The 27,053-nt window shown below is 45.3% G+C and overlaps 1 protein-coding gene across 2 annotated transcripts in view; it reads right to left on the minus strand.

The window, feature by feature from the left end:
* The window catches only part of SLC22A16 (solute carrier family 22 member 16), a 154,686-nt gene that overhangs the window by 43,116 nt on the left and 84,517 nt on the right, over nucleotides 1-27,053 (minus strand). For both annotated transcript variants that reach the window (XM_077289460.1, XM_077289461.1), the window contains exons 4-5: nucleotides 23,375-23,912; nucleotides 12,718-12,845 (exon numbers count right to left, since the gene is read on the minus strand). In XM_077289460.1, the coding sequence (XP_077145575.1) occupies nucleotides 12,718-12,845; nucleotides 23,375-23,912 (666 nt within the window). The remainder of the gene's footprint in view (nucleotides 1-12,717; nucleotides 12,846-23,374; nucleotides 23,913-27,053) is intronic.

Raw genomic sequence — 27,053 nt, forward strand, 5'->3', positions numbered from 1 at the left:
AGGAAGTCTCATCAAGCGCATCGGCGCACATGTGTCCAAGGTCCAGATCCATCATACCCGGCGGTCGTCAGAGCCGCACACACAGGGGGCGGAAAACCGCTCAGTGACGTCACATGGTGTGTGTGCGGCATCTAATGATAACCGCCCAGGAAGTCAGGTGCATAGACTCTAGAGCACGTGTGCGCACAGCCTGAGACCCTCCCACCGAAGTCCATGGCGGCCGCCATTTTCTAAATGATATCCAGTATGTTACAAAGTAACATGTGAGTAAATAAAAGAAAGTCTTTGACCAGAGACCATCAGAAGCACGAATCACCGCAAAGTAAGTAATACTACTAAGCCTGCTGTGAATTACATAGTTTAACTCCCCAGATCACCATATCGGGGACCACAAGAAAAGTGCTTAAAGTGCTGTAAACAAAGTGACTGCCTACATAAATAAATCCAAAACCCACCCATGGATAACCATGGGAATCGCTATATTATAATGGTGAGATATAACGTGCATAAGCACGATTAAAATAGTGAAATGTCATTAATGGAGATCATACAACCCCTCCTGCTATACTAAATAGAAACTCATACTTGGTGAAAACATAACAGTGTGCACCATGACAGGGGCCCATCAGAAAACATGATAAGTGATATACAAAAACTAAACATAAATTCATATGTGAATACATAAGTAATTACAGACGTGTACACATACATATAAATGCAACACAGCAGGAATAAAAAAAAAAAAAAAAAATTAAAAAAATTATTAAAAAAAAAAATAATAATTTAAAAAAAAAAAAATTTTTTAATTTTTTTTTTTTTTTTTTTTTTTTATTCCTGCTGTGTTGCATTTATATGTATGTGTACACGTCTGTAATTACTTATGTATTCACATATGAATTTATGTTTAGTTTTTGTATATCACTTATCATGTTTTCTGATGGGCCCCTGTCATGGTGCACACTGTTATGTTTTCACCAAGTATGAGTTTCTATTTAGTATAGCAGGAGGGGTTGTATGATCTCCATTAATGACATTTCACTATTTTAATCGTGCTTATGCACGTTATATCTCACCATTATAATATAGCGATTCCCATGGTTATCCATGGGTGGGTTTTGGATTTATTTATGTAGGCAGTCACTTTGTTTACAGCACTTTAAGCACTTTTCTTGTGGTCCCCGATATGGTGATCTGGGGAGTTAAACTATGTAATTCACAGCAGGCTTAGTAGTATTACTTACTTTGCGGTGATTCGTGCTTCTGATGGTCTCTGGTCAAAGACTTTCTTTTATTTACTCACATGTTACTTTGTAACATACTGGATATCATTTAGAAAATGGCGGCCGCCATGGACTTCGGTGGGAGGGTCTCAGGCTGTGCGCACACGTGCTCTAGAGTCTATGCACCTGACTTCCTGGGCGGTTATCATTAGATGCCGCACACACACCATGTGACGTCACTGAGCGGTTTTCCGCCCCCTGTGTGTGCGGCTCTGACGACCGCCGGGTATGATGGATCTGGACCTTGGACACATGTGCGCCCATGCGCTTGATGAGACTTCCTGTATGCGCCCTATTTTAACCGGTGAGAGAGTGAGCTAGCAACAAACCCCTTTTTGAGAAAGCGACCGCGAAACGTGCGTCAAGGGGGTGGTGTGTGGAGCGTGGTGAGACATCTCAGACCTAATGGGTAAGCTGCTTTATATGATATGAGGTGATGAGTCCTGTAGGCACTATGGCACTTTAGCTAGTGATATAACCTGCACTGTTGCAACTTTTTTTTTTTTTTTTCTTTTCTTTTTGAGCAATATAGCTATGATGATTAGGGCTATTGCCACAGACTGTTTTCATACTATGGCTCCCACAATAGCAGTCCTTGTGATATGATGTGATAGGTGTTGTCATCCGCTCCGCCACTATTATAGTGTTTCCTCCTCCACTAATCCTGTTATTTATATGTATTGTATTTATATTTGATTACTCAGTTTGAATTATATATTTTGATAATATAAATAAAATTATACAATTTTTAAATAAAATGCGTATTGGGACTTGTATACTCCGTTCTGTTTTGTATTTATTGGGGAGTTTCCTAGACTGTCCTATTGTTTCGGACAGAAATATTGGGAGAGATATAACAATCCTTGTCTCTCGGCCACGCATATGTATTAATTTTTGTGAGTTTTGTATTGAGCATACGGAAATATAGTTTGCAGGCTTCACGAAAAGAAACAAATTTACTGCGTTCCACAGCAAATTTTTTAGGCAATGAAAACTTAGGCTCAGCAACTCTACCTGTCGCTCCAGCTTGCACATTAGATACTGCTAGTCCCTGTTGCTGCACTGCTCCCCTCAACTCAGTGACCTGTAGGGACAGCGCCTCCAACTGGCGGGTTATGGAAGTCATGGGATCCATGACAAAACAAAAAAAAAGGAAACCCCCTTTTTTGTTTTTTTTTTGTTTTAAAGGCCGATTATAATGTCACGGGGAGACTAGGTGGGCAAGAGCTAATAACCCGGGCCCCTGCAATTTCCCTCAGACTAGGGAAATCCTGACTGACCCTCTACCTAGAGTTTACACTGATGGTGGGCATGTCTAGGCCTCGACCCTCGCCCTGTCTCCTGTTTCAACCCTAGGCTGAAACCACAACCCACCACCCAGTGAAGAGATCATACACCAATACCCACAGTTAGAACAGACAAGGATAACGGAAAATATACACCACGCCGCAGTCACTCAGGAATACACTATAAATGCACAGGGCAAAATAAATACAAATATAGGAAGGAGTAAATAAGACAAAGGGAAATACACCACCAGCAATGATACTCCAACTTCTAGCTCACCACTCCAGACCGAGATAACAAAGCACAAGACAGAAGCTATAATCGGCGACGCCCAATGTTCAGGAGAACTATTTAAAGGCAATGGGCATGGCCCAGCTTCCAATCCGAGCATCAGGTAAATTAACCCCGGACCAGCTAGATAAAATCTAGCTGACGCCAATGAGCACATAGTGGTCAAAAGCGGAATTACCGCTGTCTGTCGAACGACCTGGTCTGAACAGCGTCCGACATGACAATTATACCCCTTTGGGAATTCATCTACAATTGTAGTGATGATTTTTGACTCCATGAGTGTTTTCCAGAAACAAGCAGCAATGAAAATTGCAAACTGCCATTGTAATGACCAGTACGTTGTAATGACCAGTACGTTATGTCCAGCTCATGTTTCTGGAGACTTGCACCTGTAAGTTAGGAGGGCTTTCATCGCTTCAGAAATGCCAAACATGTGGACGCTATATGTGGTTTAGGTACACTGTAGGGCTCAGAAAGGAAAGGTGCATTTGGATTTGGGAGCTCAAGATTGGCTGAATTTATTTTGAGGGGCAAGGAGCCATTTCGCTTTAACAGAGCCTTTGTACTACAGGTTACATGGAAGTCCCCTATATTTCCTTTAACACAAGACAGGTCTGAGGGGGCTGTTGATTGATTTGAAGGTTTTATTGGGAACATTTTACATAATGTTTGGGATCACCTTTATCTGGTACTCTACACTGAGCACTTACTTTGTGGTTTCCATCTAAATCTCCCGAGTGATGTGAAAGTAAATAACGCAGGAAGAGATATTCCAGCCAGGGAACCGTGTGCTAGTAAGGGCCAAATGGCCCCAGAACTATACTACCACATGGAGGCAGTGGTCTACTGAGTAATGAGGAGAGTTCATCCTTCAAGCCAATCTATGATGTCTGGCCCAAGGGAGATGAAGAGACTCCGGATCAAGTGTTGCATTGAAATATGCTCCGTCCATGCTGCTCTGAACTGGAAGTGACAGCAGGATTGAGGTCCCTAGAAAAGCCACATGATGCCACCCAAGGAAGGGCTGTCGGCGATGATTAAAAATGGTTTACTGTGCCTGTGGAGGCCGCAAGAGATGACAACACCACCCTTGGAAGATAGATGAAAAGACAGCCTACTTAAGCAGGTGGCTGAAACTCTGGAGACTCAAGAGACACCCTTGCAGGAGGAACCACAAAGAACCGAAAGTTCAAGCGCTGGCATTCCCCCTAACTGTTATGCACAAGTTGAATTCGTTTGGGAGCAAATCAAACAGAAGACCCAAAAGTGCACTTAACTTTTGTCTGAAATTGGACTATCTTTGAGGGAGCTCCGGTTACTTAGGGATTCCCCTAGCCCAAAGACATGAGATCTTAAAGGGAGGAGGAGTGTAAGAATGTGTGATGTAAAGGATGAAGATATCTAGTGTTGTGTGGTATTTGTGTATAAGTGTAATGACCCAGGACAGGGGTGGTTCTGGCTCTATTCTGGTCAGGTCAGGGTTAAGATACTTCGCCTCTACTTGGTTCTGGGGTAGCTATTTAATTATGGTAGTTCCTGGGTCCAGTGTCTGTGATACTTCCGTTTACTCGGCTAGGGATTGCTGACCAAGGTTACTCATCTGTAATCATTGTGCCTCTGTACATGTGAGCTTTTCTGTGTATGACCCGGTTTGTCCCCTGACTTCTGCCTTTGTGTTCTGCTCTGTACTGACTTGTCCTTCCTAGTTCTTTGACCCTTGGTTCTCCATTTGACTGAGTTTACATTTTGTGCCACGTGTTCTGCGCACTCAGTTGCTTCCCCGTCCTCACGTGCGGTAGCTCCGCCCCCTGCGATCACGTGACTGTTTAGTGTCAGGTCCAGTGTACACTGCGTGCTTTAGCTCTCACACTCCCTGTGCTCAGTTCCGGGCCCCCTAAAAGCGCCCCCTAGGCTCCTCAGGTGACACACACCGTGTGTCACTACATTATCACCGACCCACTTTCAAAATTTGTTTGGGGGCACTTTTGTTTGTTTGTATATATGGATCCGCTGCATGCTTTGTCTGAGCAGGTAACTAATCTGACTCAGATGATGCAAAATCTGTCTGTGGAGCAAAGGTCCTTAGTGGCATCTTACCAACAGGTGCGGAGAGAACTTGCTGAGACTGTTAAATCAGTTCAGAGTGCTACTTTTGTTTCTGGCTGTAAGGATGGGGGTGTGTCTGAAGTTTTATTACTTTCCTCTGAACCCTCTGTCAAACTTCCAGACACATTTTCTGGGGACAAGAGTAAATTCCGGGTGTTTAAGGAGGGATGCAAACTACTGTGTTCTTTGCTCCCTCGGTCCTCAGGCGATGAGAGCCAAAGGGTGGGCATTGTCATTTCTCTTGGAGGGAGGGTCCACTGTCCAGGGCTTTTTCCCTGTCTCCCACCACCCCTGAGAGAATGTCTGTTGATCAGTTCTTTGAGGCATTGGGGCTGATTTACGATGAACCGGATCATGTGAGGTTCGCTGAGGACAACATTGAGTCTCTCTCAGGGAAAGCTCTCAGCCGAATGGTATTGTTCTGAGTATTGACGTTGGGCTCCTGAGGTTACTAGGAACGACTCTGCACTCAGAGGGTTGTTCCGAACAGGTTTGTCCGACCACCTTAAGGATGCGTTGTCTCTGCATCCACCACCCGATTCTTTGGAGGAGGCCATGACGCAGGCCGTTCGAATGGATCGCAGGCTTCGTGAAAGAGCAATGGTACAATGTGAGACTCCCTTATTTTCTACCAAATCTGAACCCGCATCATCTGTTGAGCCCATGGAGGTAGGATCTGTCTCCGTGAATGAGAGGAGACGTCATAGAGAGAATAAGCTCTGATTCTACTGTGGGTCCACGGGACATTGGAGAAAAGACTGCTATTCCTGCCCTATGTCTTCCAAGGTGTCAGGAAACGCCTAAGTCTGGTTGCCCAGACTCCCATTTACATTTTTTCTCGGTTTTCAAGATATTGCTTGAAGTTGAACTTGGTGTAAACAGCTTTTTTCTCTCCGCTGCGGCTTTTGTGGATTGTGGGTCCACTGTGAATTTGAATGACTCCAGGTTCGTGGCCCAATGTAGGATAGGCACAGCTAGGTTGGCTACTCCCATAAAAGTGGTGGCTATCAACTCTACACCCCTCACCAAGAACGGGATCTGTTCTGTGTCAGAGGACTTCGTCCTCAAGGTGGGCCCATACACACTAAATGAATCACCTGTTTTGTTCTGAACAACTTGCCTGCGGGGTTGGTGTTGGGGTTCCCTTGGTTGCCATGTCATAATCAAGTCATCAACTGGGAATCTCGTGAGATTGTTAATTGGGGTCCAAATTGTGTTAATAAATGCCTAATATTTGCATCTGTCTCGTCTGTCGGTCTGGAGGGTATTCCGGAGTACTTGAAGGACTTCGAAGATGTGTTCTCTGAAAGCGAGGCTGAGGTTTTACCACCTCATTGCCCTTTTGATTGGGCCATTGACCTGATTCCAGGTACTAAATTGCCCAAGACCCATCTGTACAATCTTTCGGGTCCTGACCAGATTACCATGAAAGATTATATTTCCGAGATTCTTCGAAAGGGGCATATTCGCCCTTCTGTTTCTCCTGTGGTGGCAGGGTTCTTTTTCGTTAAGAAAAAAAGACGGTGGTCTCCGCCCATGCCTCGACTTTCGGGAACTTAATAAGATCATGGCAAGAAATACTTACCCGCTTACACTCATTCCTGATTTGTGTAACCAATTATCTGGGACTAAATGGTTTTCGAAGCTGGACTTGCAGCGGGCATATAACTTGATTCGAATACGTGAGGGGGATGAGTGGAAGTCGGCATTTCTCACATCGAAAGGATTGTTCAAGAACCTTGTTATGACTTTTGGGTTGACAAATGCTCCTGCGGTCTTTCAGAATTTCATCAATTATGTGTTCTCTGATTTGATTGGGCTGTTTGTGGTCATATATTTAGATGATATTCTGATTTTTTTCATCTGATAAGCAGGCTCATATTGGTCATCTGCATACGATTCTCCAGAGGCCCCAGGAGAATCAGCTGTTCGCCAAATTAGAGAAATGTTCATTCTTTGTTCAGGAACTGTCTTTTTGGGGGTTCATTGTGTCCTGTGAGCGGTTTCGCATGGATCCCAAGAAGGTTCAGGCCATTGTGGACTGGGTCCAGCCTCGGGATCTCAAAGGTCCGCAACGCTTCTTGGAATTTGCTAATTATTACTGTAGGTTTATTAAAAGGTTCTCACAGGTAGTTAAGCCCCTCACTGATTTGATGCAGAAGGGGGCTGATGTTAAGAACTGGTCAGTCCCAGCTGTTTTGGCATTTTTGTCCTTAAAAAAATGATTTATGACTGCTCCGGTTTTGGTTTAGCCTGATCCATCTGAGCCCTTTGTGGTAGAGGTGGATGCTTCAGAGGTGGAAGTGGGGGCGGGGTTGTCCCAGGGGCCCGCCCCATCGACCATTCTGAGACCATGTGCCTTCTTTTCTAAGAAGTTCTCCCCGGCAGAAAGGAACTATGATGTGGGCAATCGAGAACTTCAGGCTGTTAAGTTGGCTTTTGAGGTTTTGGAGGGTGTTTTGCAAAAATGTGGGTGTTGCGTTATCTTTTTCATTTGCATATCATCCAGAGACCAATGGTCAGACTGAAGGAACCAACCAGTCGTTCGAGCAAATTTGACTTTGCACCTCCAGACAGGATGATTGATGTGATGCCTTGTCCTTAGCAGAGTTTGCGTTCAATAACCGTGTAAGCCACTCCACATGTACCTCCCCTTTCTTCTGAGACTACGGGTTCAATCCACACTTTGAGGAGTTTTCCCGTTTGGACTCCGGTTGCCCTGGGGCTGATGTAGCTGTACAGCAGTTGGGGGATTTGTGGCAGGAGGTCCAAAGGAATATTGGGGAGTCTCAGAGGAAGTTTAAGGTTTTTGCGGACAGGAGACAGGTTGTGGGACCGACTCTCTAGGTTGGGGATATAGTTTGACTGTCTACAAGGAACATTAAGCTTAACCCCTTTCTGCCATCGGACGAAATAGTACGTCTGATGGCAGAACCCCAGTTTTGATGCGGGCTCCGGCGTGAGCCTGCATCAAAGCCGGGACATGTCACCTGTTTTGAACAGCTGACATGCCCGCACTAGGCGCGGGTGGAATCGGCTCTTAACTATTATTTAGTTAAATGCCGCTGTCAAAGTCTGACAGCGGCATTTAACAAGCACATCCGGCCGGATATTCGTGCACCGGTGACCCCCATCACATGATCGGGGGTCATCGGTGCGTTGGCATAACAACTAGAGGTCTACTGCAGAGTTCTATCGTTGTTGATGCCTGATTGCTGTGAGCGCCACCCTGTGCTCGGCGCTCATAGCAATGCTGTAATTTAGCTACATAGGGGCGATGTAGCAGAGCATGGCAAAAGTGAAAAAAAATGTTTTAAAAAATAAAAAAATAACTAAAAGTTCAAAACACCCCCCTTTTGCCCCGTTCAAAATAAAACAATAAAAAAATGAAATACAGGTCCTTCTCAAAAAATTAGCATATAGTGTTAAATTTCATTATTTACCATAATGTAATGATTACAATTAAACTTTCATATATTATAGATTCATTATCCACCAACTGAAATTTGTCAGGTCTTTTATTGTTTTAATACTGATGATTTTGGCCTACAACTCCTGATAACCCAAAAAACCTGTCTCAATAAATTAGCATATCAAGAAAAGGTTCTCTAAATGACCTATTACCCTAATCTTCTGAATCAACTAATTAACTCTAAACACATGCAAAAGATACCTGAGGCTTTTAAAAACTCCCTGCCTGGTTCATTACTCAAAACCCCCATCATGGGTAAGACTAGCGACCTGACAGATGTCAAGAAGGCCATCATTGACACCCTCAAGCAAGAGGGTAAGACCCAGAAAGAAATTTCTCAACAAATAGGCTGTTCCCAGAGTGCTGTATCAAGGCACCTCAATGGTAAGTCTGTTGGAAGGAAACAATGTGGCAGAAAACGCTGTACAACGAGAAGAGGTGACCGGACCCTGAGGAAGATTGTGGAGAAGGACCGATTCCAGACCTTGGGGAACCTGAGGAAGCAGTGGACTGAGTCTGGTGTGGAAAGGCGTGTGCAGGAAATGGGCTACAGGTGCCGCATTCCCCAGGTAAAGCCACTTTTGAACCATAAACAGCGGCAGAAGCGCCTGACCTGGGCTACAGAGAAGCAGCACTGGACTGTTGCTAAGTGGTCCCAAGTACTTTTTTCTGATGAAAGCAAATTTTGCATGTCATTCGGAAATCAAGGTGCCAGAGTCTGGAGGAAGACTGGGGAGAAGGAAATGCCAAAATGCCTGAAGTCCAGTGTCAAGTACCCACAGTCAGTGATGGTGTGGGGTGCCATGTCAGCTGCTGGTGTTGGTCCACTGTGTTTCATCAAGGGCAGGGTCAATGCAGCTAGCTATCAGGAGATTTTGGAGCACTTCATGCTTCCATCGGCTGAAATGCTTTATGGAGATGAAGATTTCATTTTTCAGCACGACCTGGCACCTGCTCACAGTGCCAAAACCACTGGTAAATGGTTTACTGACCATGGTATTACTGTGCTCAATTGGCCAGCCAACTCTCCTGACCTGAACCCCATAGAGAATCTGTGGGATATTGTGAAGAGAAAGTTGAGAGACGCAAGACCCAACACTCTGGATGAGCTTAAGGCCGCTATTGAAGCATCCTGGGCCTCCATAACATCTCAGCAGTGTCACAGGCTGATTGCCTCCATGCCACGCCGCATTGAAGCAGTCATTTCTGCCAAAGGATTCCCGACCAAGTATTGAGTGCATAACTGAACATTATTATTTGATGGTTTTTTTGTTTGTTATTAAAAAACACTTTTATTTGATTGGACGGGTGAAATATGCTAATTTATTGAGACAGGTTTTTTGGGTTATCAGGAGTTGTAGGCCAAAATCATCAGTATTAAAACAATAAAAGACCTGACAAATTTCAGTTGGTGGATAATGAATCTATAATATATGAAAGTTTAATTGTAATCATTACATTATGGTAAATAATGAAATTTAACACTATATGCTAATTTTTTGAGAAGGACCTGTACACATATTTGGTATTGCCGTGTTCAGAATCGACCAATCTATCAATAAAAAAAGGATTAACCTGATCGCTAAATGGCGTAGCGAGAAAAAACACCAGAATTACACTTTTGTGGTCGCCATGACATTGCACTAAAATGCAATAACGGGGAATCAAAGGAACGTCTCTGCACCAAAATGGTATCATTAAAAATGTCAGCTCGGCACGCAAAAAATAAGCCCTCACCCAACCCCAGATCACGAGAAATGGAGACGCTACGGGTAATGGAAAATTGCGCAATTTATTTATTTTTCAGCAAACTTTGTTGTTTTTTTTCCACCACTTAGATAAAAAATAACCTAGACATGTGTGGTGTCTATGAACTCATAATGAGAATCATAATGGCAGGTCAGTTTTAGCATTTAGTGAACCTAGCAGAAAAGTCAAACGAAAAACAAAGGTGGGATTGCACTTTTTTTGCAATTTCACCGCACCTGGATTTTTTTCCCCATTTTCTAGTACACAACATGGTAAAACCAATGGTGTCGTTCAAAAGTACAAATCGTCCCACAAAAAATAAGCCCCACATGGCCATATTGATGGAAAAATAAAAAGTTATGGCTTCGGGAAGGAGGGGGTGCGAAAAATGAAAATGCAAAACCGAAAAAAGCTGCGGTCATTAAGGGGTCAAGGTTCCTTCGACGAAATTGGGGCCTAAGTTTATTGGGCCTTATGAGATCACGGAGGTGGTTAACCCAGTGGCATTTTGGTTGCATCTTTCATTGTCTTCTAAGATCCGCAATCTATTCCATAGGGCCCTGCTGAAACCTTTGGGGGCTATCGAAGAAGGGTCTTTGGGTCCCTCTCCACCCGTTTTGGTGGATGGTCAGGAGGAGTACGAGGTGGAGCGCATTGTGGACTCCCGGATGGTCCGTCGTACCCTCCAGTATCTTGTGCACTGGAAAGGGTACGGTCCGGAGGAACAATCCTGGGTTCCTGCCCGATCGGTTCATGTCGATCGTCTGGTGCGGTCCTTCCGATTTCCTGGGAAATCTGGGGGTCCGGTGGCCCCCATTAAGAAGGAGGTACTGTCATGACTCAGGACGGAGTGGTTCTGGCTCTGTCATGGTCAGGTCAGGGTTAAGATACTTTGCCTCTCTTTGGTTCGGGGGCGGCTATTTAATGCTGGTAGTTCCTGGGTCCAGTGACGGTGATACTTCCGTTTACTCGGCAAGGGATTGCTGACCCAGGTTACTCATCTGTAATCGTGCCTCTGTGCGTGTGAGCTTTTCTGTGTATGACCCGGTTCATCCTCTGACTTCTGCCTCTGTGTTCTGCTCTGTACTGCCCTGTCCTTTCTGGTTCTTTAACCCTTGGCTCTCCATTTGACTACGTTTACGTTTTGTGCCTCGTATTCCGCACTCTCAGTTGCTTCCCCCGTCCTCACGAGCGGTAGCTCTGCCCCCTGCAATCATATGACTGTTTAGTGTTAGGTCCTGTGCACACTGCATGCTTTAGCTCGCACACTCCCTGCGCTCTGTTCTGGGCCCCCTACAAGCACTTCCTAGGCTCCTCAGGTGACACACACAGTGTGTCACTACAATAAGGACAGGCATCTGCTGTTCAAATGAGACCTTGTGTAACTAATCAGAAGAGGGATAGTTTCAGGAGGGACCAGTTTGGAAGGGGCACCAGGTCAGGTGGCTTTGCTGATGCAGTTACCTGGTTTGAAAAGTCAGGGCCCAAAACGGGAAAGAATTTGCTGCCCACAAGAGGGATGATCAGGACATATGGAAGCTGAGACTGAAGCTCTAGTCAGTGGCTTGTGGCATATCTGAAAGTAGAATCCAGACAATGCCAGGCAAGCTCCGGAATCCAGATGATGCCGGCCAAGGCCCAAAGACCAGACCTGCACTAGTCAAGATTCGGAGCCCCAGACGATGCTAGTCAAGAACCAAGACCCAGCCCTCATCCAACGGGTATGAGAGACATTCGTCGCTGGTCAAGCACCAAAGATTCATGAGGAAATTCCGCCCGAGTGGTGAACAGGAGGCGCGAGTGAGCCAGGACGTTGCTTCTAGCACTGACGTAAAGTATAGGCGTTGGCCTGGAATAGTACAGCAGACAGGACGGGGGACGGTTGATGCAAAAGAGGCCCAGTGAGCTTTCCTAGACTTAGTCAGTTGGACTTTCGGGATAGCGGGAAGAACTGCGGACCCATAATCAGGCCTGTGCTAGAGGAAGGAACCGCACAGTGACTCTCACAGTACTAGGATTACTGCCCCTGTTAAGAAGTTATAAGATTATATAAGAAATCATTATAGTGAACCTGAGGATTCATTGTATATTTGACAATGTGCATTGCATGCTGTAATTACTCTGCTTTGCACTGTCTACTGTTGCCATAGTTACCGCATTTTCCCCCCATGCTAGAAAAAGCAATTTGATTGGTAACTTCTGCCTTGTCCCTGTCTGTGTGTTGCATCCGGTCACCTGCCTAGATTAGCACAATGAGCTACCATTTAATTTACAAGAAATGCAAATATGTTTATTTTTCCAATTTGATCTATATGCTGGGAAATTGCTGCATCCCTGAATCAAACTGGACAGAATTGTATTGGTGGTGAGGGATAATTCTGAGAAACGCAGTGCAAAAGGTAAATTATGTCATGTAACAAGGGGTAGATGACCGTTTGAGCACACAAATATGAATCAGAAACTTCTTTCAATAATGTAAAAAATGATATGACAGTAACTTTTACATTGAGTAGAGCAGGATAACATGTATACCTCTGGAATGACCATAATCGCAACACAAATGGCAGTACTGAGTAAAAGGAATGGAGCCAGCGTATTTCTTCTGCCCAGTTTGTCCATACTAAGACAGCAGACAATATAGGATGGGATTTCCACAGCACCTGTTAAATAATTTTCCACAATTATTTTTTCTTAATTGAATATGTATAAATGATAACATATAAAGAATTAATATAGACCTAGGCATTACAGTTTAGTCCTGTCATGTGGGATGTTGGTTAACTCCATAACTTTATTCAGTAGAAGAGATGAGCGAATATTTCAATATTCGATTCGGATTATGTTCGCCAAATTTGCATTATTTGCCGATTAATTCGTTGAATACTTTCCGAACATAGCCGACCACCATTATAGTCAATGGGAGGCAAAAACAAATGCATGCACCACACCTTAGAACGACCAAAACACATCAAATGAGGGACAGACACCAGGAAAGAGGCCTCAATATACCCACAGTACAAATTGCAGCATGGAACTGCAGCGATCAGCCAGACATGAGGTATTGGGATCCGGGACAGCATTTAAAGCTTTCCAATGAACATCACAGTAAGACGAGGTGGGTGAGAGATCAGTGTAGGGCCCCTTTGCTGGGAGCCCTGATAACACATGCAACACCTCTACCTGTTTTCATGCTGAGCCAGTCAGGTGGCACAAATATCAGTTTTCTAGACTTCCATTGTCAGAAAAATTTAAGGATAGTAGCACAGGTTGTTGAGTGCAAGGAAGTGGAGACTTGACGGTCTTGGAGGCCTACTGCTACAGGCAACATGCATGAAGGCGACCTAACCTGAGTGTTCACATTTCCAAAAATTATTGGCAGACACCACCAAAGTGTCATCAACTTCACCACAGTAGAAATAGTATAATAGGGACCAACAGGTCTTTCACTACATCCAATCCAGCAGATGGACACCCTACAAGGTGTGTTCACATTTAAAGAAATGAGGGCCTTACACCACAGAAGTGGCATCAATTTCACCACAGTACAAATAATCTAATAGGGACCAACAGGTCTTTCTCTACACCCACTCCAGCAGATGGACACCCAACCAAGAGTGCTCACGTTTCCAAAAATTATTGGCTTACACCACCAAAGTGGCATCAATTTCAACACAGTAGAAATAGTACAGTATAATAGGGACCGACAGGTCTTTCACTGCACCCAATCCCGCAGATGGACACCCTACCAGGAGTGTTTACATTTCCAAAGATTTTTGGCATACACCACCAAAGTGGCATCAATTTCAATACAGTAGAAATAGTAGAATACGAACCGATAGGTTTTTCACTACACCCAATCCAGCAGATGGACACTAGTGATGAGCGAGTATACTCGTTGCTCAGGTTTTCCCGAGCACGCTCGGGTGATCTCCGAGTATTTGTAAGTGCTCGGAGATTTAGTTTTCTTTGCCTCAGCTGCATGATTTACAGCCGATAGACAGCTTGAATACATGTGGGGATTCCCTAGCAACCAGGCAACCCCCACATGTACTCAGGCTGGCTAGCAGCCGTAAATCATGCAGCTGCAGTCAACAATAACTAAATATCCGAGCAGTTACAAATACTCGGAGATCACCCAAGCGTGCTCGGGAAAACCCGGGCAACGAGTACACTCGCTCATCACTAATGGACACCCAACTTGGAGTGTTCACATTTTAAAAAATGAGGGCCTGACACCACCGAAGTGGAATAACTTTCACAAGGATATAAATAGTATAATTGGGATTGATTCGTCTTCCACTACAGCTAACACAGAAGATGTAGACCAACCATGACTGTTCACATTTCCACAAATTTGTGTTATCAGCAGCAGCAGCCTCAGAAGCGACACTAAAGATATCACAGAGTGCAGTTATGTGACATTAATGCATCACACTAAAAAATGCGATATCACCTAGTCTGTAAAGTCTGCGATTGGAGTGCAAAAGTCCTTGGAGATCCATGACATTCATCTTAATGAAAGTGAGGCGGTCAACACTTTTAGGGGACAGCCGACTACGCTTATCCATCAGGACACCACCAGCAGCGCTGAAAACACGTTCTGAGAGAACGCTGGCCGCTGGGCATGATAAAACCTCCAAGGCAAGGCATCTGAGGCGAGCTAAGGCCACTCCTCCACTTTGGAAGATCAAAATGTGAAAGGGTCCAAACCCTCCCTGAGGGTATTGATATTTAGTTCTAGATACTCCTGCACCATCCTCTCCATTCGTTCACCACGTATAAGACTTGGACTCTGTTGTGCTGGTGCATGAGTTGGTCTAAAAAGAATGCTTCTTCCACTTCCACCACTGCTGCTGCTGCTGCTGCTATTGTTTTGACATTGACAAATTGACTGGCTGGAGGTTGGAAGTCTACAGCTGCGATGCGAACTGTGTTCTTCACTGCTGTCTTGGGGAAAAGCTCTCTTAAGATAGTGCAACAAGAAGGCACTCATATGTTGGGCTCTACCATGAGGTCCAAGCCCATGCCGTGTTGGTGGCTGGGTAACAATGAGACTCGTTTCCTCAGTCCCCTCCCGTCAACCCCGAACAACAGAGAGGGGAGGATTATCCTCTTCATCCGTCAGTTGCTCGCCCATCACCTCTTCCTTCTCCTTTTGATCATCGGATCTTGCACCTTCGATAACAGTCTGTTATCATCACCAGCCCCCGTCAACCACAGTACTCCACCATCCCTTGGCACCCATCTGTAAGATGACAGTCTTGAACTTCGCGACAATGTTATCCCTTCCGCAGCCTCCTCTCATTCCTCCTCTTCTTCTGGGACCACCCTCTCCTCCCGCAGGCTATTCAAAGTCTGCTCAAGCATATAAATGACCGGTATAGTGATGCTAATGATGGTGTCGTCAGCACTAACCATCTTAGTAGCCATTTCAAAACTGTGCAGAAGAGTGTAGAGGTCTTTAATCTGTGCCCACTCTGTAAACATGATTTGCGTCACCTCCGTACAGGCTATATGACATGACATACTGCATCAGGGCTCGTTGCTACTGCCACAGTCACTGCAACATGTGCAGAGTGGAATTCCACCATATCGGCATATCACATATCAACCTATTAACTGGCATGGACAAAGACCTCTGTATCGATGCAAGTCGATGAACAGAGGGTGCGAATGGTGGAAAGGAAGGCCTGGATAGGGGCTGAGAAAACGCTGCACCACCAGGTTGAGGACATGAGCCATGCAAGGCACGTCTGTGAGCTTGCCTCGCCATAGGGCTGCCACCAGTTCGCACCGTTATCAGACACGGCCTTCCATGCAGGCTCAGCAGAGACAGCCATTGATCAAATTCAGCCTGTAGAGCTGTCCACAACTCTTCAGCTGTATGACTGCGATCTCCAAGGCATATCAATTTTAAGACTGCCTGATTGTGGTGAGCCCTGGCTGCGCAGTATGGAGGTGGTGGGGGATTGCTATGCACTGTTGGAAAGCCTGTCTTGTGAAGGCAGAGTTTGAGGGCACAGGTGGAGGCCCTAGAGGAGATAGAGGGGCAGAAGCAGTGGAGCAAATATTAAATGTAGAGGTTTGGCCTACAAGCCTTGGGGATTCCAAGACTTGTGGATCAGTGCCTGTCACCACAGCCACAAGAGTCACCCACTGCCCAGTCAGCAAGATGTAATGCCCTTGGCCATGCTTACTCGTCCAAGTGTCTGTGGTTAAATGCACCCTGGCAGACAGAGATTTTGTCAAGGAACGGGTGATGTTGCCTGATACATGCTGGTGCAGCAGAGGCACAGCTTTCTTAGAAAAATAATGGCGATTGGGTAATTGGTACTGGGGGACTGCGACGGCCATCAGCTTTTGGAAGCCGTCGATATCCACCAGGTGGAAAGGCAGCATTTCCGCAGCCAACAAATTGGAGATGGTGGAGTTCAACCTCTTAGCTTTGTCATGCATAGGAGGAAACCATCTTTTCTGTGATCACAACTGCAGAACCATGGGCTGGCTGCAGTGCTGTGAGTGAGCGGAGTATGGTGAACCGGACAAACTGCTGGACTGTGAGAGAGGTGCAGATGGAGATGTTACTGTGGATTGAGAAACTTGTGGTGTGATCATTCTGTGAGATCGGTCAAAAACAGCTGGCAGAAACTACTGCAATCCCTCACACTTAAAATCTGTGCCACTGACCCCCACCCCCCTCCTTCCTCTCTCTCTGGGGCACTTTGGAATGCCTGCTCCATCTGCAACAAGCTCCACATGATCCACGATTTGTTTACTTCCTGCAACCTTTCCTACCTGGCCCTCACTGAGACCTGGCTGATGCCCCCTGACATGGCCTCCCCTGCTGCACTGAGTTACGGTGGCCTCCAATTTACCCACACTCCTCTCTCTGGCAACAGACATGGCAGAGAAGTGGGTTTCGTTCTTTTTAAAAACTGCTCCTTCAACCCTATCCAACCCCCACCCTCCCTTATCCTCCCTTCTTTCGAGGTTCACTCTGTCCATATCTACTCTCCCTCTAATCTCCTAATGGCTGTCATATACCGACCACCGAGCTCAGTCACTGCCTTCATTGACCAATTCTCCACCTGGCTTCTTCACTTCCTCTCTGCTGACATCCCCACCATCATAATGGGTGACTTTAATATCCCTACTGACACCCGCCAGCCAGCAGCCTCCAAGCTCCTGGCCCTTATTTCATCCTTTGGACTCACTCAGTGGTCCTCCACAGCCACCCACACAGATGGACATACACTAGACCCCATCTTCACCCCCCTCTGTTTCTTATCTAATCTCACAACCTCTCCCTTCCCCCTATCTGACCACCATCTACTCACCTTCTCATCCTTGTTCTCCTCACCTGCCCTCCATGTCCAGCCATTACCACATCCTTGCAGAAACCTTGCACACCTAGACATTCACAGACTCTCAGACTCTTCTACCCCTGTCCTACATATCTTCACGACATGGACTGTGCCACCACAAAGTGCGGCAAATCAATAGGCAGCCCTGGCATAACAATCTCACCTAAAAACTTCGACAAGCATCCAGGGTCACGGAGCAGCGTTGGAAGAAAACACGCCTGCCAGATGACTTCACTGCTTTCAAACAAGCTACACTTGCCTTCAAATTAGCCCTCACCTCTGCTAAACAGACCTATTTCACAAACCTTGTATTTTCATTATCCTACAACCCAAAACAACTATTCAGCACATTTAACGTTCTCCTCCACCCATTACTGCCACCTCCAACTCCCCTCATCTCTTCCGAGGACTTTGCCACCTACTTCAAAAACAAGATCGACCAAACAAGGCAAACCTTTACTGTTCCACCACCCCAACCACTCCATATACCAGACCTCTGCACTTCCCTAATAACCTCCCTCTTCACCATCACTGAAGGAGAGCTTACTCACCTCCTTTCCAATTCACACCTCACCACCTGTGCACTTGATCCCTTCCCTTCCCACCTGCTCCCCAACCTCACTAAAGGTACCTTCACACGAAGCGACGCTGCAGCGATAGCGACAACGATGCCGATCGCTGCAGCGTCGCTGTTTGATCGCTGGAGAGCTGTCACACAGACCGCTCTCCAGCGACCAATGATGCCGAGGTCCCCGGGTAACCAGGGTAAACATCGGGTTGCTAAGCGCAGGGCCGCGCTTAGTAACCCGATGTTTACCCTGGTTACCAGCGTAAAAGTAAAAAAAACAAACAGTACATGCTCACCTGCGCGTCCCCCAGCGTCTGCTTCCTGACACTGACTGAGCTCCGGCCCTAACAGCAGAGCGGTGACGTCACCGCTGTGCTTTCACTTTCACTTTAGGGCCGGCGCTCAGTAAGTGTCAGGAAGCAGACGCTGGAGGACGAGCAGGTGAGCATGTATTGTTTGTTTTTTTTACTTTTACGCTGGTAACCAGGATAAACATCGGGTTACTAAGCGCGGCCCTGCGCTTGGTAACCCGATGTTTACCCTGGTTACCAGTGTAAAACATCGCTGGTATCGTTGCTTTTGCTTTCAAACACAACGATACACAGCGATCGGACGACCAAATAAAGTTCTGGACTTTATTCAGCGACCAGCGACATCACAGCAGGATCCTGATCGCTGCTGCGTGTCAAACGAAACGATATCGCTAGCCAGGACGCTGCAACGTCACGGATCGCTAGCGATGTCGTTTCGTGTGAAGGTACCTTAACACTCACACAACCTATTCTGGTACCTTCCCCTCTGCCTTCAAACATGCCACCATCACACCCATCCTCACAAAAACTAACCTTGACCCAACTGCTATGCCCAGCTATCGCCCCATATCACTGCTTCCGTTTGCTTACGTCCAAAATACGTCCGTTTGCTTCAAAACTCCATGAGCAGCATGTCCATGCTCAACTTTCCTCCCACCTCTCATCTACCTCTCTCCTTGACAACCTCCATTCTGGCTTCTGTCTCCACCACTCCACCGAAACTGCCCTGACAAAAATGACTAATGATTTACTCACAGCCAAAGCTAACAGACAGTTCTCCATCCTCCTCCTTCTCGACCTGTCCTCTGCCTTCGACACAGTTGACCACTGCCTACTGCTACAGATTCTTTCTTCCCTTGGCATCAAAGACCTTGCCCTGTCCTGGATTGCCTCATACCTTTGGGACCGCACATTTAGCATTTCCCACTCCCAAACTACCTCCTCATCCGACCCTCTCTCTGATGGAGTCCCTCAAGGCTCTGTCCTAGGGCCCCTACTTTTTTCCATCTATACTCTTGGCCTAGGACAACTCATAAAGTCCCATGGCTTTCTGTACCACCTGTATACGGACGACACTCAGATCTACCGCTCTGGCCCAGATGTCACCTCTCTGCTGTCCAGAATCCCAGAGTGTCTATCAGCCATATCCTCCTTCTTCACCTCTCGCTTCCTAAAACTCAATGTAGACACAACCGAACTCATTATCTTTCCTCCATTTCATGTATCCCCCCTACCTGATCTACCTATTATGGTAAATGGCATCACGCTCTCTCCTGCACCTGAAATCCGCTGCCTCGGGGTAACTCTCAACTCTGCCTTATCCTTCAAACCGCACGTCCAAACTCTTGCCACCTCCTGTCGCTTCCAACTCAAAAATATTGCCAGAATCCATCCCTTCCTCAGCCCGCAATCTATTAAAACTCTTGTGCATGCCCTCATCATCTCCCGCCTCGATTACTGCAACACCCTCCTCTGTGGCCTCCCCGCTAACTCTCTTGCACTGCTCCAGTCTGTCCTCAACTCTGCCTGACTAATCCACCTCTCTCCTCGCTACTCCCCTGCTTCTCCCCTCTGCCAATCACTCCACTGGCTCCCAATTCCCCAACGAATCCAGTTCAAACTGCTAACACTGATCTACAAAGCCATTCACAACCTGTCCCTTCCCTATATCTCTGAACTATTCTCCCAATATTTTCCTTCACGTAATCTTCGATCCTCCCAAGACCTCCTACTCTCCTCCACACTTATTCGTTCCTCACACAACCACCTCCAAGATTTCTCCCGAATATCCCCTATCCTCTGGAATTCCACGCCTCAACATATCCGATTATCCACCACCCTCGGATCTTTCAGATGGAACCTGAAAACCCAGCTCTTCAGGAAAGCCTACAGCCTGCAATAACCATTCTGCTGCTGGACCACCACCCGAGCTGCCGCCTCACCACCACCAGAACTGCCGCCTCACCACCACCAGAGCTCCCGCACCCCCATCCTCCTGTCTCTTCCCCATTATCCCACAGAATGTTAGTCTGCAAGGACAGGGTCCTCTCCCCTCTGTACCAGTCTGTCTTTGTAAATTTGTTTACTGTAAACGATATCTATATGTAACCCCTTTCTCATGTACAGCACAATGGAATTAATGATGCTATATAAATAAATAATAATAATGTCCGCTTCCATTAAAGCTGAAGGCGGCCTCTCAGTCAGCGTGACTTGATCGGGTAAAGAACCTGAGGCTCTAATATCAAAGACCTGCATCTCAATAGTTGGCATGATAACAGAGGAGGAGGAAGAAGCAGCAGATGCGATTGATAGGGTGGCTGATGTCCGCTGGTCCGCATTTTTGCACAGTGGGATTACCACACTAAAGCATGTTGATTGCACATGTGAAGGTTCATACATGTAGTAGTCAAATTATTCCAGTTATTACACTGACTCAGTTTTTTTCCAAAGTTGGCAGATTACTTGAGTTGACTCATCCTTTGCAGTTTCAAAAAAGGCCCAGGCTAGGCAACCCTTGCCACCCATGCATGATGCAGACCCAAGGACAAGGCTGGTCAGAGGCACAGTTGTTGCTGAAGATGCATAACTTGTCGTGGCTGCATCACTACGTGTCTGCAGCGGATGGCACAACGTAACCTTGTCTTCCTCCTCAGATGACCTACTCATCTATGTGCCTCTATGTTCACGCCAACTGGGATCTAACACCTCTTCATCATCCTCTGTGTTATCACATTCCTGGCCATTGGAGTCACTCTCCTCCTCTTCTTGCTCTGACAGCACAGTACAGACCTTGTGAGCCTCAGATATCTGAGTCTCATCAGGATCACCTCCTCCCCCAGGAGTTAACTTCTGATGACGAGGGTCAGGATACTGTTGGGACCATACTTCTTCCTGCCCCGGATCCAAGCTAAAAAAATTTGGGGCATCGGTGCAGATTTCCTCATCTTGACTCTGCAAAGCTTTTGAGTACACTTCTGATGAACATGGCATAGAATGTGTGAACAGCTCTTCAGAATCATATATCTGTGGTCCCTTGCAGTCAGTTGAACATTTGGATAGTTGGGATGTGGGGGGAAGCAAGGGGAATTTGGATGCCACATCTGTGGACTGTACTGGGTGCGATGTTGAGGTGGAGGAAGAGGAGAGGCCACTTGAAGCTGCACTTGCCATCCACTCGAGTACATGCTCTTTCTGGGCATCATCAACAAGGCGTACCGCTGTGCATCTGCCAAAGAAAGGTAGTTGTGAAGCCTGTCCAGTAGCACATAAGTAGTCAGTTGTCTTTGTATAGGACGTGACGTTGCTCCACTAGTGCTTTCACCAACATTACCAACTACCCCACATACACCTTGAACACCAAGCCTAATTCCACTTCCACCATGGCCTCGCTTTTTCGTAGTCATGTTGTTCAGATAGTGTGGTAGGATCACAGTATTAACAAACAAAAATTAAATTTTAAACTTTGCACCACCTCTGCAAACACTTGAATTTCAGCGACAGTAAATTCAAAGTTGAAATATGGTGTGCTGTATCATGATAGTCACAGAAAAAATATTTTTTTCTTTGGACCAAGGATTAGGCCTCTATAACACAATAGATGCGACAAACTATTTTTCAAGTCAGGTCCCTTACTGTATGACGTTAATAACAGAAGAATTAGTTTGTGGCCTATGTATCAGGCCTCCATAACACACTAGATGCTACAAACTATTTTTAAAGGTAGGTCCCTTACTGTATGACGTTAATAACAGAAGAATTTGTTTGCGGCCTCTGTATGAGGCCTCTACAGCTTAATTTCAACCCAAACAAATAACAAAGTGTGATACAGCGGGTTGTCTAACTTTTTGCAACTGAAAAATTATAAAATTTTTTTAATGTGCCTTAGGTCTGCAGACAGTTTTACTTCACCTCAGCACTAAATTACAAGGTGGAATACAGCAGACTGTTTAATATTTTTTCACTAGCTTCATGGGAATTAGAATGCTATATTCATGCATGGATCACAATACAAGCAGTGCACAACACGTGCCCTGCTGGTTTTGTTTATGCACCTCAGAATGGCCAAAAAAGAAAAAAAAGTGCTGAAAGGTAAATTTAACAGCCACACTGGACACTAGCTACCTACAGTATCTGACAGATATACAACCACCTATCTTACTAGTTAAAAGGGGGATACAGCAGGCTTTTCCACATTTAGCTATTGAAATAATATCATTTAGAATGCTATACTCGTGCATGCAGCACTACAGAATCTGTGCACAACACACTTGTAGGACATGTGCCCTGCTGGCTTTGTCTGAGAACCTCAGTAATGCCACACAAAAAAATTCCGGAAGGTAAATTTCACAGCTACACTGGAAATTATCTAGCTACACTACCTGACTGATATACAATCGCCTAATTAGCTGTGGTGTCAGGACATTGTGGGGGTTCCCTGCCCCCTGATTGGCTAGCCGCAATGTGCACAGAAAGTTACGATAAAAAAAACATGACTGCTGTGCTGTGTTTCCAAAAACGCCTTCACCTCTGAGCTCTGGAAACCGCCTTCCCTCATCAAACACGTGCCAAACGCTCATAACACACCACCATTATCATGCCTAATGTCCAGGAAATATTTTGGTGGCAACACTAATATTTTCCCGCACTTTTACCGAATTTTAACGATTTTTTTATCAATTTTATAAAATTTTGCTCGGATTTATGATCACGAATCTGAATGTGTCATATTTGTGTTTGGCGATCATTTTACGAACACATTCGCTCATCTCTTTTCAGTAGTACAAATGGGTGCAAAATATAATTTATACATATACAAGAAGGAAAATTGGGAATGTAGCTTCTCTATAACCTGCAGTTATTACATGAGTACTGTTATGTTGTCTGCTTCTGGCATATAGTATATGGCAGCTTATAACTTGATGTCTATGACAAACTGACAATACCTGTGAGAAAAAGGTTTAAATATTCATTTCCTCCAAGGTTGACAGAGTTTAAAGCGAATACATAGTATCCCAAACTTCCAGTAAACCAGGCGAGCCAAACAGAAATGGTTCTTCTTGCAAAACTGCAGTTGTGAAATAGGGCAAGCACATTGTGTCTTTTGGGGGGTTGGATATCATTTCCGCTAAGCTCACTGGCCTCCTCCACGGGGCATAATTCTGAAAGCTTGCATGGAGTGCTCACTTTGTTCCACTTTTCCATTGTAGCGATTATATTTTCTACTTCTTTATATCTTCCCTGGGCGTGGAGCCAGAACGGAGTCTCAGGAAGCATCCAGCAGCAGAGGACAAATGGCAGGGTGATTACAGACAAAATTATTTGATATATCCACCATGTACGCACCAAGTAACCAACAAAAGCCACAATCATAATGCCAACAGCAAAGAAAGCATGAATGTGTATTGATGCCCAAGTGCGAGCCTTTATTCCTATATATTCTGTCACATAAACAAAGACCACAACTAGGTATCCACTGGATGCCTGAAAAGAGAAGAGAAGAGGATTACTCTTTATGTACAACTATAAAGAAAAATAAACATTGTTAAGGGTTTATTCAAATCACACAATGTCATTTGTCTGAATATTAATTTGAGAGTATTACAGCTCTACAACTTTTGAGTTATACAATCTAAATTACTTTCATGGAGGCCATTGTCGTAAGACCAAAGTATCAGTAAAAGTATCATAATTTCCTGATCCCAATGGATCTTCCTGGAAATAATCTGTCCTGAAAGTGTCGGGAGGCCCAATACCAATACACATCAGATCGTTGCGTGAAGAAAAAGGGTCCAGCTCCAGAAATCCCATAAAATGATTGTTTATTGAAAATATTTAGCCACTAACCCTATAGGGGGAGTTCACACTGGCAGACGTGTTTCAGACCCCAAGGTCTTTAGTCATTGCATCCCATATTGTCCTACCCCTCAACCTTATATACCATTTCCTGTATGAAACAGCTGATTGAATTTAAGCAATCCTATATCACTGCTACAAATGAGGTAAAAAACACACATTGATACTCCTGCTGAACTGCCGACCTGTCTGTGCCTCAGATACCTGGCCTCAGTTGGGTAAGCTGACTATTTTCCTTTATCTTGCTACATCAGATCGTTGGTCTATCCCACCCAAATCAAGTTTAATGTAATGTCAGATGGATGGAGGAGTATACAAGTAGGAGTAATAAATGTGTAATAGTCTGCTTGCAAATGCAAGAAGCCTTGCAAACAAAATGAATGATTTTTATAGACTCTTGTGTCAGCCACAGATTACAATGCGGTGGGCATCATGGAAATCTGGCTCGACGAAAGTGTTGGACAAATGCTAATTATTGTAAATACTAGATGGTGGCCCGCTTCTAATGCATAGGGTATTCCAGAATATGTATGTAGTTTATTAATGAGGATTTAACAATAATGCAATGAATACACAGGATTTTAGGGGTAAAATATATACATTATCATTAGCGAAGCATGGTTCAAATCCCGCGCCGGACTGTGCCTGTCGCTGATTGGTTGCTGCCGGCCAGGCGCGACCAATCAGCGAAGCGGTGTTTAAATCCCACACCAATATCACTGATTTCTTGCACACGGCCGGCCGCGACCAATCAGCGAAGCGTGGTTCAAATCCCACGTCAATTTGTGGCCGGACTGCGCCTGTCGCTGATTGGTCGCGCCAGCCGCCCACGACCAATCAGTGACACGGGATTTCCATTAGATACAAACAGACAGAATTAGACGATTATATAGTAGATTGCATCAGCTACTATTTACTACTGGTTAACCCTTTCAAGGCGTAGCCCGTTTTCGTTTTTGCGTTTTCGTTTTTTGCTCCCCTCCTTCCCAGAGCCATAACTTTTTTTTATTTTTCTGTCAATATGGCCACATGAGGGCTTATTTTTTGCGGGACTAGTTGTATTTTTGAACGACGCCATTGGTTTCACCATGTCTTGTACTAGAAAATGGGAAAAAAATTCCAAGTGTGGTAAAATTGCAAAAAAAGTGCAATCCCACACCTGTTTTTTGTTTGGCTTTTTTGCTAGGTTCACTAAATACTAAAACTGACCTGCAATTATGATTCTCCACGTCATTACAAGTTCATAGACACCAAACATGTCTAGGTTCTTTTTTATCTAAGTGGTGAAAAATATTCCAAACTTTTCTAAAATAAAAATAGGGTCTAAGGGGTATCGTTTCTCCAAATCAGTATCTCAATTCGCAGACACTGTGTTTCGGGCTGTTGGCCCTCGTCAGTGCGAAGCATGAGAACTGATTTGGCTAGGTGAGAGGCTCTGGACTGGGGTCTAAGGGGTATCGTTTCTCCTTATGGAGAGTGACATACCATCTCTGGCTTGTCAAGGTAAGGAGGCTTATTCGCCATGCAATGCTCCTCTGGGAAATATAATATGCAAATTGCCTCTTCTGAGAAAAAGAGGACTTAACTCTATAGCGCCACCTGTTGGAAGTAGCGATCCTACAAGTCACAATCAACCCTCTAACGAGTCGTGCAATATGACTTAGGATAAAAGCCAAATCAGTATCTCAATTCGCAGACACGGTGTTTCGGGCTGTTGGCCCTCGTCAGTGCGAAGCGCTTCGCACTGACGAGGGCCAACAGCCCGAAACACCGTGTCTGCGAATTGAGATACTGATTTGGCTTTTATCCTAAGTCATATTGCACGACTCGTTAGAGGGTTGATTGTGACTTGTAGGATCGCTACTTCCAACAGGTGGCGCTATAGAGTTAAGTCCTCTTTTTCTCAGAAGAGGCAATTTGCATATCTAAAATAAAAATAAAAATTTGGCCAATTTTCTGTTACCCGAAGCGTCTCCTTTTTTTCGTGATCTGTGGTTGGGTGAGGGCTTACATTTTGCGTGCTGCACTGACGTTTTTAATGACACCATTTTGGTGCAGATACGTTACTTTGATCGCCCGTTATTGCATTATAATGCAATGTCGCGGCGATCAAAAAAACTTAATTCTGGCATTTTTACTTTTTTTCTTGCTACGCTGTTTAGCGATCAGGGTAATCCTTTTTTTTATTGATCGGGCGATTCTGAACGCGGCGATACCAAATATGTGATGGTTTGATTTTTTTTCCTATTGTTTTATTTTGAATGGAGTGAATGGAGGTGATTTAAACTTTTATTTATTTGTGTTTTTTTTTCAAAGTTTCCAAAACATTTTTTTTTCGGCATGCTTCAATAGCCTCCACCGGTGCACGCATTTCCGTCCGGATACACTTGTTAAATGCCACTGTCAGAGTTTGACAGCGGTATTTAACTGGTTAATAGGTGCGGGCGGATCGCGATTCCACCCGCGCCTATTGCAGGCACATGTCAGCTGTTCAAAACAGCTGACATGTCCCGGCTTTGATGCGGGCTCACCGCCAGAGCCCACATCAAAGCGGGGGTTCTGCCATCGGACGTACTACTCCGTCTGATGGCAGAAAGGGGTTAAACACTAGCGGGCACTCTTTAAGGCCGGTTTCACACGTCAGTGGCTCCGGTACGCGAGGTGACAGTTTCCTCACGTACCAGAGCCACTGACACACGTAGACACATTAAAATCAATGCATCTGTGCAGATGTCATTGATTTTTTGCGGACCGTGTCTCCGTGTGCCA

The sequence above is a fragment of the Ranitomeya variabilis genome, chromosome 2, assembly GCF_051348905.1.
Source record: "Ranitomeya variabilis isolate aRanVar5 chromosome 2, aRanVar5.hap1, whole genome shotgun sequence".
In the NCBI taxonomy this organism is placed as follows: Eukaryota; Metazoa; Chordata; class Amphibia; order Anura; family Dendrobatidae; genus Ranitomeya; species Ranitomeya variabilis.